The sequence below is a fragment of the Tupaia chinensis genome, unplaced genomic scaffold, assembly GCF_000334495.1.
Source record: "Tupaia chinensis unplaced genomic scaffold, TupChi_1.0 Scaffold144378_1, whole genome shotgun sequence".
NCBI lineage: Eukaryota > Metazoa > Chordata > Mammalia > Scandentia > Tupaiidae > Tupaia > Tupaia belangeri.
In genome coordinates this window covers 2,515,835-2,534,571 of record NW_006204238.1, presented here as the reverse complement: position 1 = coordinate 2,534,571, position 18,737 = coordinate 2,515,835, and the positions used below count along the sequence as shown (strand labels likewise).

Genomic DNA, 18,737 nt, shown 5'->3' with positions numbered 1-18,737 from the left:
GCCCTCAGCTGGCAGGAGCTGCCAAGTGAATGCTTCTCAACCTTTAATGTGCATACAGATATCCCAGAATCTTAGAATGTAGATTCTGATCCAGACAGTATGGGACTAAGTAAACCAAAATTGAACTATAGATGTGCACTGGTATGTTTGGTTGGTAAACATCATTAGCGTATTTCCAACCCAGGCAAACTGGGATGAGTTTATCACCCTATTTTCACACCTCTCTTTAAACCTTCCTTCACGCTTTGGTTCCTTATAATTACTCATTTCTCTGATTTACTCAAGCAATTGTTAGTTTTTACTGCATTTTACAGTTGCCCACTTCTGCATGTGCATATTTTCTCTTCTAGTCATAGCTTTTTAATGGCAGAAACTATATATAAAATGTTATTTTTGTTTTTCTCACTGCACCTAAAGAGTGCCTCACACACAACAGGTGCTGCATTAAAATTCATTAATTAATTGAAACAGAAAATGCCCAATATGAACATCTCAGGAAAAAAAAATCCAAAGAACTTAAAACCATAATGTTTTTCTTTGTTGAACAGAAAAGGAAAGGTTAAACAGGCCAAGAGGTAGGGCAGATTGGAGATTTTCGATTTTGATGATAGCTTATTTCACTCTGGGTACATATGTAAATTGTGGAGAACTATTTTTTGTCATTTAACAGGTTTATTTGTTTAGAGTAGGGTCCTGTTGACATTTTGACCCAGATTACTCTCTGTTGTGGCAACTGTCCACATCATCCCTGGCTTCTACTTACTAGATGCCAGAATCACAACCTTCCCCCAGTCTTGACAATTGAAATTGTCTTCAAATCGTTGCCAAATGTCTCCTGAGAAGAAATCTCACTCTTGTTGAGAACCTTGGTTAACAAAAAAAAAATAGATTAAAACATAGTTGCTTTACTGTACCAATATATACCTAAAATTAAACACGACAAGCTTGTTCTAAGAAATACGTTTATTTGCAAGTACTAATAGGAAAAGTATCTCTGCTCCTTCGTTTTGGAGGCCATGCCCATGTGTATTAGATTTATCTTTATGGTTGTCATATTGGTCATTCTTTTTATAAGAAGCAGTTGTGTAAGATGTGTATAAAACATGTTTTAAAGTTGACTATAAACTTAGGAATTTAAATATGTAGAGGTAGCAATAACATCAAGCAAAAGAGTGTACACAGAACAAAAGTTATTAAGAAACTCTGACTGAGTGGATTCTCATTCTCAGGAGAACTGGTCTAGCCTTTTAATATAAAGAACTATTTTGTTGCACTTGAAACTTCAAACCTTAGAAATGAAACTACATAAAAGAATGTATCACCATCAATTGCAATTAAATGGCTTCAACAAAATTATAAGGTGGGGAAAATAATATCCTATTTGTCAGTTGTTTCTTCTGGCAATAGAATGCTTCTCTTAGACTTAAGTTCAGACTTTTCTGTGACAGTGACAGAGACTTCACATTGACCAAGTAATTCCAGAAGGTTTCAGTCACCTCAACATGGAGCCCTGTACCCATCAGTAGTCACTCTCAGTTTCCTATTCACCTCTTCCTTCGCAACCACTAATCTACTCTCTGTTTTTATGAGTTTGACTATTCTGAATGTTGAATCTGTACAAGTGGAATATAATAATATATAGCTCTTTGTGCCTGGCTTCTTTCACACAGCAAAATGGTTTTTAAGATGTGCCCATATTACAACATATACCAGTACTTTATTGCTTTTCATGACTAATTTTTATTGCATGATAATACAACATATTATTTCACAATTCATCAATTGATGGATATTTGAGTGGCTTCTACTTTTCAAGTGTTGTCAGTAATGCTGTTAACATTTTGTACATGTTTTTGTGTGAACATATATTTTTAATTCTCCTGGACATATACTTAGGGGCAGAATTGCTGGGTTATATTTAACTGTGTGTTTAACTTTTTATGGAATGGCCAAATGGCTTTTCCACCATGATAGTAATATTTTACATTTTTGCAAGGCACGTATGAGACTTCTAATTACTCTACATCCTCTTGCTTTATATTTAAGTTACTTAATTATATTATCTACAATGCTTCTTAACTAAACAGAAAATAAACTTGACTAAATTTAATGCTGGTTGTTTTTGTGTCATTATTTAGTGTACTTGTTTTTGACATCACAAAACCATGCTTTGCAGGATACATTTTTTTTTTATAATAAAACACTAGCACTTCTATTTCCTAAGTCAGTTCTGCAAAGCAGTAAATGTGTGTCTTTAAGTTTGTGTGCCTGTTTCTGTCTTCCAAAAGTCTACGTTATTGAAACTTTGGGCAGCTGCATTTGCATTGGCAGGTCCCTCTCTAGAGAAAAGAACATCAAGAAAATAGTGCCCTGACTCATCTATTCAAGAAGCCCTATTAGCAGTCACTCTGCTTTTAAGAGTGGGTACAGAATCTGAAATCAGAAAGAAGAGAAAAAAGTTAAAATCAGACAGAGAATCATATGATCACTCTGTCCAGGACAATTAAATGAAATAATGTGAAAAACAATGATAAAATGTACTAGATAAATATTACAAAGAAGAAAGGAAAGAAGAAAAGTAAGATGATTGATTAATGCCCCTGAGTGTTGAAAACTGGAATAAATTATGTTTAACCACAATTACTAAGGGAAGTACAATAAATACAATGCATTTCATGAAGAAAGTGTTCCATGAAAATGAAATAAAACAACAAAAGGAAAGTTTGGTGAAAAGCTAAGTGATAAATGCCAGTAGTAATACATCTACAGCCATCTGTCACCTGACACTGCTAGAAAAATGAACTATGGCCAAAACTTTAAAAAATATGAATTACAATATCGGCTGTGTTCAGTTAACACATGTGCTGTAAATACTTTTTCAAGTACAAAGTTTAGTTGACTTGACATCCATCTTGAAGTAACTGCAAATAAAGACTATGAGACTGTATCTTTATTTGGATCAGTCCTTCAATTTTTGTTGTTGTTGGTTTTGCCATAGAGCGTGTGTGCTTGCTGGAGAGAGATGAGAGACACTGAGAGGGTAAGTGAAAAATTACTCCCCAGGAGGGATAGCCATGTCACAATCCCATCTCCTCTATTCTCCTCCTGGAATTTTAGAGGAATCACACGCACCAAGTGTGATTTTCAAGTTGCCAGGTCTGGGACTCAAATCATGATCTACCATGTAGGAGTCCAGCACCTTAAGCACCTGCTGACCCTAACCCCACAATTTTATAAATGCACCCCAAATCAATTGTTAAGATGCACCCTGAGACTGATAACCAGAATACCCAGGAAACTCAAGCAGCTTACCTGGAAGAAAATTATTAACCTGATTAAAAGATGGGAAAATGAGCTGAACAAATAACTCTCTAAGGAAGACATATGAACAACCAAAAAGCATATGAAAAAAATGTTCAACATCCCTCAATGTAAGGGAGATGCAGATCAAAACCACAATGAGATACCACCTAACCTCAGTCAGAATGGTGAAGATTAAAAAAACAAATAATGATAAGTGCTGGAGAGGATATGGTAAAAGGGGCACACTCTTACACTGTTGGTGGGAATGTAAATTGGTCCAGCCACTGTGAAGAATAATATGGAGGGTTCTCAAAGACCTTCAAATAGAACTACCATATGATCCAGCAATTCCACTCTTGAGTATCTACCCAAAGGACAGGAGAGCACTCAGTCAGAAAAGCACTTGCACAGCTATTTTCATTGAAGCATTATTCATAATTGCTAAGACATGGAACCAACCCAAATGTTCACAAACAGACGAATGGATTGAAAATTTATGGCACATATACTCCATGGAATACTATTCAGCCATAAAAAACAAGGCCCTGGAATTTGATAGAAAGTGGGCAATTATGGAAGATTTGTTGCTGAGTGAAGCAAGTCAGGTTATGAAAGACAGACATTGTATATCTCCACTTAACAATACCGACAGTCCGCACTCTGTAGTAGAGACTGAAAAACTGGAGAACATAAAAGCATTAAAAATTGTAACGGACGCTAGAGACAAAGTGGAAAGAGTATGTGAGGGAACGTAGGAAAGGAAATTTGGGGGGAAAATGGGGAAGTAAGATACTTGTGGGACACAGATTAGGTTTTTTATCTGTTGACAAGGATGTGTACAATAGTCTCAACTGGGCTGGACTGAGGTGTGTATCATGCTGGGTAAAGTCTTTTCACAATCTAAATGATGTATAGTAATTTAATGTATGAATAATAATTTTTAAAATTAATAAAAAAGTTAAAAAAACAAAAAATCTAAATGATGTATAGTAATTTAATGTATGAATAATAATTTTTAAAATTAATAAAAAAGTTAAAAAAACAAAAAATCTAAATGATGTATAGTAATTTAATGTATGAATAATAATTTTTAAAATTAATAAAAAAGTTAAAAAAACAAAAAATCTAAATGATGTATAGTAATTTAATGTATGAATAATAATTTTTAAAATTAATAAAAAAGTTAAAAAAACAAAAAATCTAAATGATGTATAGTAATTTAATGTATGAATAATAATTTTTAAAATTAATAAAAAAGTTAAAAAAACAAAAAATCTAAATGATGTATAGTAATTTAATGTATGAATAATAATTTTTAAAATTAATAAAAAAGTTAAAAAAACAAAAAATCTAAATGATGTATAGTAATTTAATGTATGAATAATAATTTTTAAAATTAATAAAAAAGTTAAAAAAACAAAAAATCTAAATGATGTATAGTAATTTAATGTATGAATAATAATTTTTAAAATTAATAAAAAAGTTAAAAAAACAAAAAATCTAAATGATGTATAGCAATTTGATGTATAAATAATAATAAAAATAAGTTCAAAAATAAAATATAATATAAAAGATGCACCCTGAAAAAAATTAAAAATAAAAAGGATGCACCCTGAATTCATTTTCAAAAAACTTACAACATTTTAATTTAAAATGACATAAAAAGAAGAGCTTCTGAGCTCTCATTTGCAACTCAAAGTCAGTAAGTACCTAGGTATATTTAACTGCTGTGCTTTTTTCAGTTCTATTGAAAACCATGGAAGAAATCAAATTTGTAAATTTTATATGTAATATTGTTCAATAGAAAACATTTTATTAAACTTTTTCACCAGTTCCCGTCATTAATTTAAAGACAAGAGCCTATACCATTTGGGGAACTGGGTATTTGTAGTTTCATAACCAATGGGCCTACAGTAAACACTTCGGTTGAAAGAAATGAATGCCTTGCTCAGCTTGCTGGAGTCTCCCTTTTAAAGCTCTGTTTTGGGGCCATGCACCCTTTTCCAAAGTACTCTTGTCATTTTCAAAGCACTCTTCTATTTGAAGATCATCAGAAACTCAGTAATTCTTTCATCTAAAGCCTCCTTTCAATAAAGGCCATGTCTTTGATGGATGTTAGTGTATTGAAATACGGTAAAATAAATCTGCAAATTTCTTGGTTTATCACTATTTTCAAAAGTAAATGAACTACCTTATAAATAATATAGTATAATATAGTGTCAAAGAGCACATTTGAAAAAGATTGGAAAACTTTTTTTATTTTTTAACCTATAGACTTGCCAATTGGGAATTACATACCATTTCTATTAATTTTCAATTTTCATAGAGGCAGCTTTAGCTTCAGATGTAATGTTTCACTAACTGAAAATAGGAATCTATTAGCAAATTTATTTATGAGCTGCAAGCTGCGTCATTTATAAGTTTAAATAGAATAAATTAGAATTTATTGCATTAGAATTTATTGAGACATACATGTACACACACATACACATATCCTCATCTATACAATAGTAAGAATAACAGTACATGCCTCATTCCACAGTTGTAAGAATGAAAGAAATTGATAGATATAATGTACAGAATAGTGACTGTCACATAGTGACCCCAAGAAGTCTTAGTTGACATGTTGTCACCTCACTTTCCATTCGGTTTCTTCCTGAGAATGATTGGAAAAAAACAGTACTGTTGAATGCAGTAATTTATATCTTTCCTGGGAGAGTTGCATCCTCACATTTTTTTTATCAAATCGTCAAGGATCATACAAGTTTTATTGTGTAATATTGCCTTACCCAAATATAACAAAAATGTTCTTAAATCTCTGATATATTCAGCCTCATCAGTCACTCCAAGAGTTTATGGAAAGCCTATGCAGACATAGTCTAGGAAATAGACTAGCTTTGCTAGAATCACCATCTCTTATTTATTATTTGTGGAAAGAACATTACAGTTTCACCATACTTGGCCTGAACCAGTGTGCTTATGCAATCCTCAGGACATATGAAAGCTATTTCAGTTGACTTTAAGTATTTCTTCACTTTGGCTTATGTTCAGCATTAACCATTCTTTAAATGGATCAGGGTTAGTGAGCACGCTGTGATGGTTCTTTTCTAAAACGGATCCCTGATTGACTATACATTTGGGTTCTTAGCAGAACCCAAATCCAAATTATGGATCAAAAGTCATTTGGTTCAATGCACTTTCCTTTCATTATAATATTTTCCTTATTTCTTATGTACATGTTATATGATATATTTACATGCTCTTGTTTGGTCTTATCATTTCATCATTTTAGATGAAAATCACATTTGAAGATCATTTGTTGTATAAAATTGTTTCTTTAGTATGCTTTTGGAAAGTTTAACTTAGTGAACTTTCTTAATCATATCGAAGACTATTATTTTGCTTTATATTATTCCTTTCCTTATTGTCTGCGGCCACCTCAACTCTCAAAAGGAAATTGTCAGCTAGTTGTATTTAGCTGTACTTTGCTCAGGGGGCAAGGTTTTCCCTTCAAGTCCCCACTTCATGCATGGTTTTTTGTAATATGCATTTTCAGTGAACTTTTTGAAGACCTCTGGTATTTAAGTACTTTACCCTCTGTTCAATGTTAATAACAATGCCAGGACTGTCAGCAACAGATGGTCCACAAACCATAGTGCCATGGAGGTTCTATATTTAAGTGCAAATGGAGACCAAGTGCCTTCTGCTCCACAACCCGGAATTCTATGAAAAAGATTGTCCTTTTCCTTCAAAGACTTCTTTCCCTCCAGCCTTCCCCTCCCATTTTAATTGATCACCTCCCATTTTAATTGATTATCCTCTTTGTTATCCCTTAGCCCTGAACTCCAAGAAAACTTTGGGAATTTATATATGATTTTTTTTTCTGCTTTGTTTTGTGTTGAGGATATGAAGGCATCTCTGATGAGAGAACAAAGAATACAAATATAAATTAATACTTTAATATATAACAGCTGCTTGATGTCTTCCCTTTGTGCACTCTTGGGAAGACCTTTCTCCTACAAGAAATTCGCTGGGCAGTAAAGGAGACTTTGGTCTGCCCAGATAATCTGACCAACAGTCATGGTCACCATCAAGGTGATGTGGGGCAACCAGCAGTGCTTCCCAGATCCCTCTGATGCTATTTCTGTCATTGTGGGTTTGGGCATAATAGCAAATTTTATCCACTTTCAAAAACTCAAATTTAGTAAAACTTTCTTCAAGTTCTCTAAACAACAATTTCAGTAGGAAAACTAGTTCAAGTGTGTCTTAATTTGTTCATTTCTAGTGCCAATTTGTAGTCCTTCAGAAGTTTAGGCAGGGTTATCATTTAGACATAGCATTTTGCACATATATTTAAAATATCTCATTTTCCAAGTAGTCATCATGAAACATTACTATTCTTCTGAAGTAATTTAGTATTTAGATTCTGCCCACACAATCTCCTGAACTAGATTCTCAAGAGTTTAGACCAACTGTTCATCCTCCGTAGTTAACATTGCCAGAATTGATGGTCTTACATACAACTTTATTTCTCTATATTAGTGGTTTTCAACCTGGGATATATATTGCAAGAACTGGGGAATTTTTTTAAAATCTCAGTACCCTATCTGCACCCCAAACAAATTAATTCAAATGTTTAGGAGCAGGCCAAGGCATTGGTATTTTTTAAAGTTCTTCAGTTGATTTCAATGTTGTTACAGATGGGAAAGGCTGCTTATAGGACTTATTACCAGGTTTCTAAATTCTGAGAGTTGAATCAAGAGGACATCTCAGCTTGTCGTTTTCCCCTTCTTTGAATTCTTTGAGCTATAAAAGAGATTGTGTAACAATAACAGTGACTATTCTTTGCTAGTGTTTAGAGTTGAGGCTTAGAGGCAAGAACATGTCCATGATAGGGGCTGCTGGATCTAGGAGTGAATCATGGAGTCAGACCCAGTGGAGATGCTTCTCACTCTCTCTCACTCATAGAACAAATCAATAAATAAAATGTTTTAAATGAATTTAGACTTTAAAATCACACTGACCTGTCTTTTAATCTGATATTTGCTACCTACATGAGTATAAAAATGGGTAACTCACTTATCTATACTCCAGTTTCACCCATTTCAGAGAGAGAGAGAGAGAGAAAAGGAGAGACAGACATTGATATTTTTGACAGGTTCTTGCTATTTAACAATCCTCCTGCCTCAACCTCCCAATTAAGCAGAATTACAGGCATGTACAACTGTACCTGCTTGTTCACGTTGGCCTGGAAATCAAACTTTGTCCTACCACACAGTGGTGCTACGCATATGTCAGAGCAGCTGGGCCTTATCCATTTTTAAATGGAAGTAATACTCACCTCCTGGAATGAATGTCAGTGTTAAATGATATCATATGTGTAAAGTGTTCAACATGATGTCATATATAACATGATACAACATAGTAGTAATAACTGAAATAAAAATACAGGCCCTGTGTTGGTAATACAGATGATAGCATACCAACCTGCAGTGCTAGAAGCCACCACGTAGATACCTGCAGGTTCACATCCCATGTTGCACATGCCTGGTCCAAGATCCTGGCCAGCTGGAAGGCTACAGAAGAGAATCATAGCATGGCAAGACCCTATTGAGTGTCTCTCTGCATCTCTCTCCCCTGTATTTGTACACATATGGTGTATGCATACTCTATCATGAGTAAAATAAACTTTAAAGTATATTTAAAATAAAAATAATAAAATGTGCAACTACAAGTCAAAATCCTCATTTTCCAAATGAACTTTCCAAAGATAAAATTAAAATAAATCTCAAATCTGTCATCAAAATTTTTAAGAGCTGAGCACTGTAAATCTAACATTTCTTCAGAATGTGGGAACACTTAAGTAGGGATACCCATTTCTCTCCATGAGAATTAATTTATGGACAAAAGCGGGCTTTCTTGATTTTCAGAGATGCCATAAATATATGGTAAACCACATTGTCTTTAGGTTTACATTTAAAAAGATTTAAAAATATTAATAGTTTAGAAAGAACTATCCTAAGTAGCATAGCAGAGAGGACCTCAGAATCTATTGTAGGTTTTTGAAGTGAAAAGAATACAATTTGTTGTTGTTTTCTTTTTCCAATTTGAATTTTTGTTATTTCATTTTCTTGTCTGATTACATTGGCTAGGATTTCCAGTATGATGCAGAATAGAGGTTGAGAAAGTAGACATATTTGTCTTGTCTCAGGTTTTTTTTCTTTTTTTCTTTATTTTTTAAAATGTACTTTATACATTCAGTCACTATACATCACTGCAATTTGTAAAGTGAATTTACCCAGCTTGAAGAAACACAATTCTAATAGGGTTTTCACACATAGTCCAAAAGGTGTTCATTTTAAGATTATGCCAGTCCCTCTCAGACTTGGAAACCTCAAAATTACAATAAAAAAATGGTCTTTAGGATTGTTGAAAGTCTTTGCAAGAGAAAGTGACTAAAGATGCATCTAGCAGCCAGTCATATTGCAGTTTTTCTTACCTCCACAAGAGAAGTTACCCACTTTTCCTCATTCACTATGACGCTTTGACTTTGGTAAGAAAATGGATTGTATCATTCTTGAACACTCCTTTCATGTTCTGCTACATTTGATTTATTCATTCTCTATCAATAGCATTCAAATAATTAGTACAGTTAAGAAGAGTCCCTACCCTGCCTCCAAATTAACCTGTCAGTTGGCTCCTCTGCTTAGGGTCTTTCACAAAGCTACAAAATTTCAGCCAGGACTGTGGTCTCTTCTGAAAGCTGGACTGGGAAAGCATTGGCTTCCATGCTCACTTACATTGTTGTTGGCAGGATTCACTTCCTCATGGGCTGTTAGACCAGCTTTCTGCTGGTTGTTGGCCAGAGGCAATTCTTAGTTCTTTGCCATGTGCTTCTCACCCATACAGCATCTTGCTTCATCAAAACCAGCCAGAGGGTGAGTCTTCTAGTAAGGTTGAAGTCTCAGTCTTTTGTAACCTAATCACGGAAGTGACACCCTTCAATGCTGCCACATTCTGTTGGCTAGAGCAAGTTCCTCGAGGGAAGGAGATAGGTAAAGTGCTAAGTAAGAGGAGGCAGGAATCTTTGGGAGCTACCTCAGGGATTCTACTATAGCACTTAACAGCACATGCCCAGCCACAAAAGAAGGAAAGCAGTAAAGAGGAGGATGCAAGCAATAAGAAAGAAATGCAAAAGTGGAAAAGAAGCAGGGAAGGATAGACCTAAAAAAGATAAACTAGAAAATAGCTTGGCTACAAGATGTCTCTGTCAGGGTCCCCTGTGTAGATACACACTTTATCACATTAGCACCATAACCATGGATTTCCTATTTCTTATTTAAAATAAGAAGATAATAGGAGCTTTCTATACATCTGGAGTTTAAAGGAAACAGAATAAACATAGTAATGCTAAGTTTAAATAAGCAAAATGTGTTTGAAATTATTTTTTTCATTAAGGTTTGTTTGTTTTGTTTGTTTTCCAGGAAACAAAGTTTTTTGGGTTTGTTTGTTTCAAGTTTTGGAGTTGGGTTTATTATTCTTGCCATTATGGGACATACATTACACAGGGAATATAAGACCCTGAACAGCATTTGCATGTGATAGCCTCTGATTGTCTCAGCCCACATGGCAAAATTATATTTTGGTTCTGTACACTACTATTAATGGTTCTATATGTAACTTAATTGTAAAAATGATGTTGTAAAGGATCCTAGATATCATTTATTCCAGGCTCTCTATTAAGAAAACTGAGGCCCAAGTAACTTGTCAAGGTCAAGGTTAAATAATTTTGGAGCCAGGACTAGAGTGCAAATCTCTCAACTTCTTGTCTAGTGCATTTTCTCTTCTTACCTTCTGTGCAATTGAGTAGTCAACATGTAAAATATTCTCCACAAACTGCAGGCATTAAAATAGTGGTGGTTTAAATATGTTTATTCTTGGAAAATTCACTGTGTATGTTATAATGATATACAGCAATTGAATATGAAAAAATAATTATAAAAGAAAAATAAATGTTTGAATAATAATTAATTTTCTTAAAGGACCTAAAATAATGTTTTCGATGATTCTGCCAATTAATAAAGGAACTCTTCCTAGTCCTTTGCTGATAATAGGTGCTTTCCTAACAAAACACACATCTTTTTCACTGTATTAATTTTTAATGGATTATACAGGCTCTTATACTTCAGTGCTCTAAGAGACATTAGCAAACAACACAGGGCTGACCATCTGCCCGTTGGTACCAAGACGGTGCCTATCCATGCCCCCAAACTCATATAATTTCTCAGTTCAGACAGGAAATTATTTCTTAACAATGGTTTGACCATAGAATTTATTTCAAGAATAATTCTTGCTGTCCCCAACATTTGCTTCCAGGAACAAAGACATGTGCGCGACTCGGGATTTGCTGAAGATTCACTTGCTTGTGGTCAAACTATACAGGGCAGCAGATGTCCTTAAACAAGAACACATTTCGCAAAGCTGAGCTTCTTCACTACCTTAATATGGCTGTGAATGGAAGGGGAATGAGGTCTTCATTTCCTAGTCCTATCATCTCTTTCTTTCTCTGCTTTTACTCTTTATAGGATCCCTACCTCCCTTACTCCCCCACTGGATAGAAATTCCACAAGGACCAAGACTTTTATGAGTTTTGTTCACTGCTCTGTCTCTTAAACAGAGTCTGGCACAAAATTAATGTTTAATAAATGTTTGTTGAATGCATAGTTGAACAATGAATTTGTTTAGAAGGTTTATAACATCCCATCTCTCAGGAGTTCATTGTCAGAGGAAAAGGAGGCATATTTTGATTCAAGACACCAAGTATGTACCTAAAATATGGAATCAATAATTTTTTCCTATTTCTTTGCCTATTATTTATTTTCAAATTCTCTTTTAAAGTATTCATAAAGATACCTCAAGATTGAGAACCTCCCTAATGTTCTAGAATGAGAGTTATAGATCAGATGACAAATAGATAAAGCTTACAATAAAATTGAAAACTAATTATATAAGGAGCAAAAAATTAAAAAGTAAGAAAAAGAGGAACCAGCAGATGACATGAAGGTTACATCTCTGGACTCCCACTGAGTTGACCATGGTTTGAATCCCAGGCCTGTTGACTTCAAACTCGTGTCAGGTGTGTGCATGCATGCCAAGAAACCTGAGAGTAACATGGGGGAGAAGGGATTGTGGCATGGCTATTCCCCCTAAGAATTGATTTCTCACTTTCTGTTTCTCTGTCTCTCTGTCTCTGGCAAGCACACACTTCCTATTGCAAAAATCTCTTTAAAAAATAAGTAAAAGAAAAGATACCATTTCTAAAATAGCCATGGATCCCAGACCACTAAGAATTAAAAATGGGTGTTGAGTCAGATCTGTCTGTTGCACATGGAGAGCTGCAGATTTCATAGATGCAAAGAATGTTGGCTAACATTCTAACACACAGGCATTCTCTATACTTCTCAAATTAAAATTGACACATGTATAGGTGTATACTGATTAGAGATGGCATCTATACAATGAGTTTATTGGATAAATCTTTTAAAGGAATATAAGCATATGTGACTTTTTAAAAATCTATAAAATGAAAAATTCGCTGTGGTGAATGGAGAATGTTGTGGTCCCAACTCCACATCGCCCGTGTTCCATCTGTTACCAGCACAGTCATCTATGGTGAACAGTTGTCACCATACACATTATTGGTTACCTTACATTCACGTGCCTGCCTGGACAAGGACCCTCAGCCCATGTGCAAATGCTGCCTTCAATTTCATGGAAGTTAATATCTGCAAGGCAACCCTCAACCATGGATGAGTGTGGAGTTTGTAGGAGAACATCCCAGCCTCCCATATTTCTGTAGGACACGGATTCCACATAGCTGCTTGGAAGGACTAGAGTGAGGTCAGGTCCCAATTGGCAACTGGGGTAACCAGCTCTATAACACACAGATTATTAGTTGTTCTCCCTCCCCTTCTTTCTCTCCACATTCCCTCACTTCTAGTTCCTGAGATCAATCACCTTCCAAATGAGCTACCTGTATGCAAACCATTTCTCTAGCTCTAGTTTCTTAAATAAGCCCTAAGAAGTAATGCTTGAAAGAAAGAAAAAGTGGTTTGTCTTTAGAATCAAGGGTTGACACTGGTAAGTTACAGGCTCTGAATCTATGATCCAGGAAAAAGACCTTTCTGGAAGACCTTGGCATTACTGCCCAGATGCTATAAGTGCTGTCTTTATCCCAGTAGTCTGGTTTTGCACAAGTATGTGTCTCATTGGGAACGTATATGACCCTCCTGTTTTCATGCCTTCCTTTTTCTTTTTTATTCTACAGATTCTTCTGATAAGCCTACATTCACCAAGTGCCGTTCACCTGAGCTAGAGACCTTTTCATGCCACTGGACAGATGGGGCTCATCATAGCATAAGGAGCCCAGGATCCGTGCGGCTGTTCTATACTAAAAGGTGCTGCCTTCACGCCTTTCTGATTTTTCCCTCCACACATTTGTCATTGAAAATATAATGAGCCACATGCAGTGTAGGAATGGATATGATTTATTTCAGAGATTTAGTACATGTATTTATTCTTTTACTTTAAAAAGAGTAATTAAACTCTTGTTATGTATTGGGTACTGTTTTAGGCCCTGGAAGTACAACAGTGATTACAAAGGATAAAGTCCCTGGTCTCATGGAGTTTTTTTGCCAGCTGGGGAGATATGAATAATAATAAGTAAATAAAATAAATGTTGATACTATGGGTTATTAAGAAAAATAAGACCAGAAAAAGGAGTATCAACACTATCCATCTATGTGTGTGCATGAGAAAGTGAGTGTGTCAATATGTAGGTGAGAGTGCGTATGGAAATGCATGAGTTTGTGCATGTGTGAGTTTGGCTGAGTGTGCGGGTAGACGCTTAAGTGCTATTTGAAATGGGATGAGATCACAGGCTGCTTTTCTGGCATGTTGTGTTAGAGCAAAGACATAAATGAAGGAAGAGAGGCCGCGTGAAACTCTGAGAGAAAGGCTGTCCAGGCAGAGCAGACTGCCAGTGCAAAGACCCAGAGGCAGTGCTGGCACGTTGGAGGAAAGCCCGTCAGCACAGCACAGGGGGCACCAGGTAGACAATGGGAGTGATCTGGGAAAAGATGAGAGTGCTCCTCAGGGGGGACTGTGCTAAACCTTGTAGGACGTGGTAGGCTTTGAATTGTACTTTCTTTATGGCGAAAAGGCATAGGTGCGTTCTGAAAAGCTGTATGTTTTTAAAGACTCAGGTTTCTATGTAGAGCGTCTGTGTTCCTCTTTACTTACTTTCCTTAAGAGACTATGTTGCTTTTCTCATCCATTTTTACTGAAGACCTGAAATAATAGGAAAGAGTAAAACAATTACCTTTCATTATAGTCACTAAGTAGTTTATTACTACCCTCTCATCTGACATTATTTCCTTTTGTATTTACTCTTATGTTGTTTCTTTCTACCTTTTTGAATTTTAGGCTTAAACAGTTCTTTATCACTTTTCTACCCAGCCCCTAGAGAAGTAGTGAGGACCCTTTTTTCGGGGCTCTTGTTGTTCATCAGTCCAAGGATGATGATGTCTACCCCACAGAGGAGATGGGAGAGGGAAGGGAAATGGCAGTGACCAGTTAAGGACATGAACTCAGAGCCTGAAATCTGCCTTTCATTCTGGCTTTAGCAGTTGCTCACCAAGCAATGGTTGGCAGATTAGTCCGTCTGCACAAGCTCAGCTTCTTCTGCAGAATGCAAATAATGGACTTGTCCCGTGGCTTCTTTAAGAGTTTTATTAGACATACATGAAAAATACTTGACACAATGTCTCACTTATAATAAATGCATTTGTCCCTTAGTATCCATAGGGGATTGGTTCCAGGATACCCCCAGCCCCACCCCAGACATGGGTATCCTGGAGTTCTCAAGACTCTTAATTGTGTTGTATTTGCACCTAAGTTATGAATAGACTGTCATCTACTTTTTATCTCATATTACAAATAATGCCTAATACAAAGTAAATGCTGTGTAAATGACAATGCTCTTGAATATGTATGGAATGATGTTATTTGTAAATGGAAAAAGAGAGTCATAGTAGGTATAATTTCCATGCTTTACTTCAGCAACTTGAAGAGCCAGCTCAATCAAACAAATTTGAAAAGATATTTTTATAGGTATACTTAACCAATCTGAATAGAGGAATAGCAGAATTACCTCTTAAGCTGGACCCACTTTGTGAAACTAGGTTTATGCCACCGCAATATTCATCACATTTAAGTGAACAAAAGGTAGACCCAAAGGTATGAAGCCCTCACAAATATATACTTGTCATCCATCAGGACCACATCTCTCAGTATAGCCCACTCCTGCACACCCCAGTCCTTTCAGCATCCCTAAATCCAGCACAGGCTCTGCACTAGCAAGGATGTTGCTGAAGATGTGATCAGGTGGAAGAAAAGTCTCAGACATAACCCACAGGGGTGACTGAGTTTTTTCCCTGTTGGTGGTTGAAAGCCCATCAGTGTGGAGATATTGTTAATATCCTTAAACACCTCAAGTACAATCTCTTGATTATGTGCCATCCCATACTTGAAAAATTGTTATGTTGTATTATCTCTATTAAAATGGAACTATATTGAATATCTTAGACAAACTGGCCTAAGCCTATAACCCAGTATATCTGAGAGGGTAGAACCAAAGGGTTAGGAATATCAGAATTAGACCTCACTCTTTAGCATATGAATGTATTAGACTTCTCATTACCACTTACACAAAGAGCACAAATGCACATTTTGCCTTCTGCCATTGTTTCTTAGAATTCAGTTCCCAGGCAACTCCTGAAACTATAGAATCATCCCTGTCATCTCCTTGACACATAAACAAAACTGTCACATGGTTTTCTCCAAAACCAGAGTCAGGGAAGGGGGCAGTGCCATGGGCTGTCCATTCACTGGCCTGGCCTTGGCACCTAAGGCATAACAAGATCTAAGCAGACCTGTCAGCAGTGTAGGCACAGGCCTGTGTGTTTTGCTTGGCTCTGCTCCTTGCCAGGTGAGTTGGCAGAAGAGGCAGCCTTGGGGTGTTAAGGCAGCTGATTCAGAACAGTCTCTGCCCTCTGTGAGGGAGATGGTGCCAGATTCAGCCTCTGAGCTTGGAGGGGACTCGGCATGAATACAAATCTCAGGCATGGCCAAAGCAGCCTCTGTGAAGCATGTCAGAGTTTCTCTGTTCTCAGCTTCTTGCTTGTAAATACCTTGTTTTTAAAGGAAGTGAGCCTGCAAATGCTTAGTCTTTAAGGCTGTACCCCCTCTCTCTGCCATCCCCCACACTAGCCCTCCTCCAGAAATTACCCTGGCCTTTTATTAAAAAAAAAAAAAAAAAAAAAAAAAAATTTTTTTCTCACCTCTGTAAGAATGCTTTAATTGCCTTTTTTATAAAAAAAAAAAAAAAAAAAAAAGAATTATTTCTCAATTTTATTTATTTATTTATTTATTTAAATTTGACCAGAGAGAGACAAAGAGAGAAGACAAGAAAGCAAGCTGCCATGTCCAAGACTCAAACCATAGTCTGTCATGTGGAAGACCAGCACCTTAACCACTACGCCACATGCTGGCCCCTACCCTGGCCTTTTAAAAGAAATTTTTTTCACGCAAGATTATAAAGGAAATTGAAAGAGAGAAAGAGCATTTTCTTTTCCCCTAAGAAAAGGGTCAAATACTAAGCCAAAATGCATAAGCTGCATGTAATGAAAATGGCTGCCCTTAAAATATAAAAGATGTTTTTGTTTTTATGATTTCCTTTTCAACTAACTTCCTCTAGATGGAAAGCATTTCTTCTGTTCTTTACCTCATTTTTAATGATAGTCTCTGCAACTGCCACTCCTATTTCATAAGATAGTCTGAGAACAAACCTAAAACACTTAGCTTTGGAGAGTAAGAGGAGAGAGAACTTCGTAAGTTGGCTTTGACCATCTCTATAGCAATTCAACCCAGTGAGGGCAGGTGACAGACTATCTGCTTTATGAGTCTGTTTTCTTGTCAAGATTTAATAGTTTAAAAAATAAGTTTTAAATATTTATTTAAAATAAGATACAACTTTGGTTAATAAAAAAGGAAACTGGGAGTTGTGTTTTGAATGAGCTACTCCTGATTCATCATAGTTAAGATAAGTGCTTTAAGTTGTTTGTCCTGTAAGCTAATGGATTTGGGATAATCTAAACAGAATTTTTCACACAGTCCTCATGGGACTCAGGGTCCTGACATTGCCAGAGTTAATAAACCATGTGAAACACAGCAGAGATAACCTTCTTATTACAAATCCAGACCTGCTAAGCAGTGTCCTGCATCTTTGAAACATCTTAATACTTTGAGTTTAGTAACTTTTATACTATCAGTTATGCTAAATAACATTTGGTATTCCATCTCCTATCATATCAAGCCTCATTTCCTGGGCAGTCATATTAAATTCCTTTTAATGCACTCTGTTTAGTTTAAAAGTCAAGACCAAATAAGCCATACTATACTTCAATGACTAACCTATACCTAGTTTTTAAAAATTTTTCCCTACTGCTGTAAATACACATACACACAAACACATTTTGTCCTTTCTTCTGCCCTTTACCCACTTACTTTTGTCATCAGGAATGTATTTCCCTTTCATCCGAGAGTATATAACATTTAAGAATCTCAACCAGATTGTAAGCAGCAATCCCCTGTCTCAGACCCTGGAGTCTCTGTCATTTTCATTCCAAGTTCTTTCCAACAGCTGATGAGCAGCTGTCTCAAGACCTCTCTGATACTATACAAGTTTTCTCCTTGTGCCAAACAGATCAGCCTGGAAAACAGCTGTAAGGGAATAATTATGTGTCTTCTCCCAGCTTCTCATCCTTGCCCTTCCTTCCAGGCCCTGTGTGATGTTTGGAACAATTCCTTATACTTTACCTTCCATTTCAGGATCACTCAAGAAAGGCCTCAAGAATGGAAAGAATGTCCCGATTATGTCTCTGCAGGAGAAAATAGCTGTTACTTTAATTCATCTTATACCTCTATCTGGACACCTTACTGCATCAAGCTAATCAACAATGGTGGTACTGTGGATCAGAAGTGTTTCTCTGTTGACCAAATAGGTAAATGACAGGTTTGTGCTTCATCTGACACAGTCTTAGAGTAAATAAATGGGGAAGCTTGTAACATCCAAGTATAATCAAGTAGGGAGACTTTGTAGTAATGCTCTGTGGGTGCATGGAGATCTATTTTACAGGAGATGGGATCAGCTGGCATTTAAGTTGATTCTAACACAAAGCAGCCTAGCAGTAAATATGAAGAAAAGAATGGGAGTTTGGTGGAATCTTTTCCTTTAGGAGTTCTTTTTACCTGGATTGAATTCTTTTTTTTCTTTTTTTTTTTTTTTTTTTTTTTAAGAAGTTTTTTTGGAGAGG

At 36.0% G+C, this 18,737-nt stretch overlaps 1 protein-coding gene across 2 annotated transcripts in view; it reads left to right on the top strand.

The window, feature by feature from the left end:
* Positions 1–18,737, top strand: part of GHR (growth hormone receptor) — a 275,628-nt gene that overhangs the window by 230,455 nt on the left and 26,436 nt on the right. For both annotated transcript variants that reach the window (XM_027767675.1, XM_027767674.1), the window contains exons 4-5: positions 13,631–13,760; positions 18,253–18,425. In XM_027767675.1, coding sequence (XP_027623476.1) covers positions 13,631–13,760; positions 18,253–18,425 — 303 coding nt within the window. The remainder of the gene's footprint in view (positions 1–13,630; positions 13,761–18,252; positions 18,426–18,737) is intronic.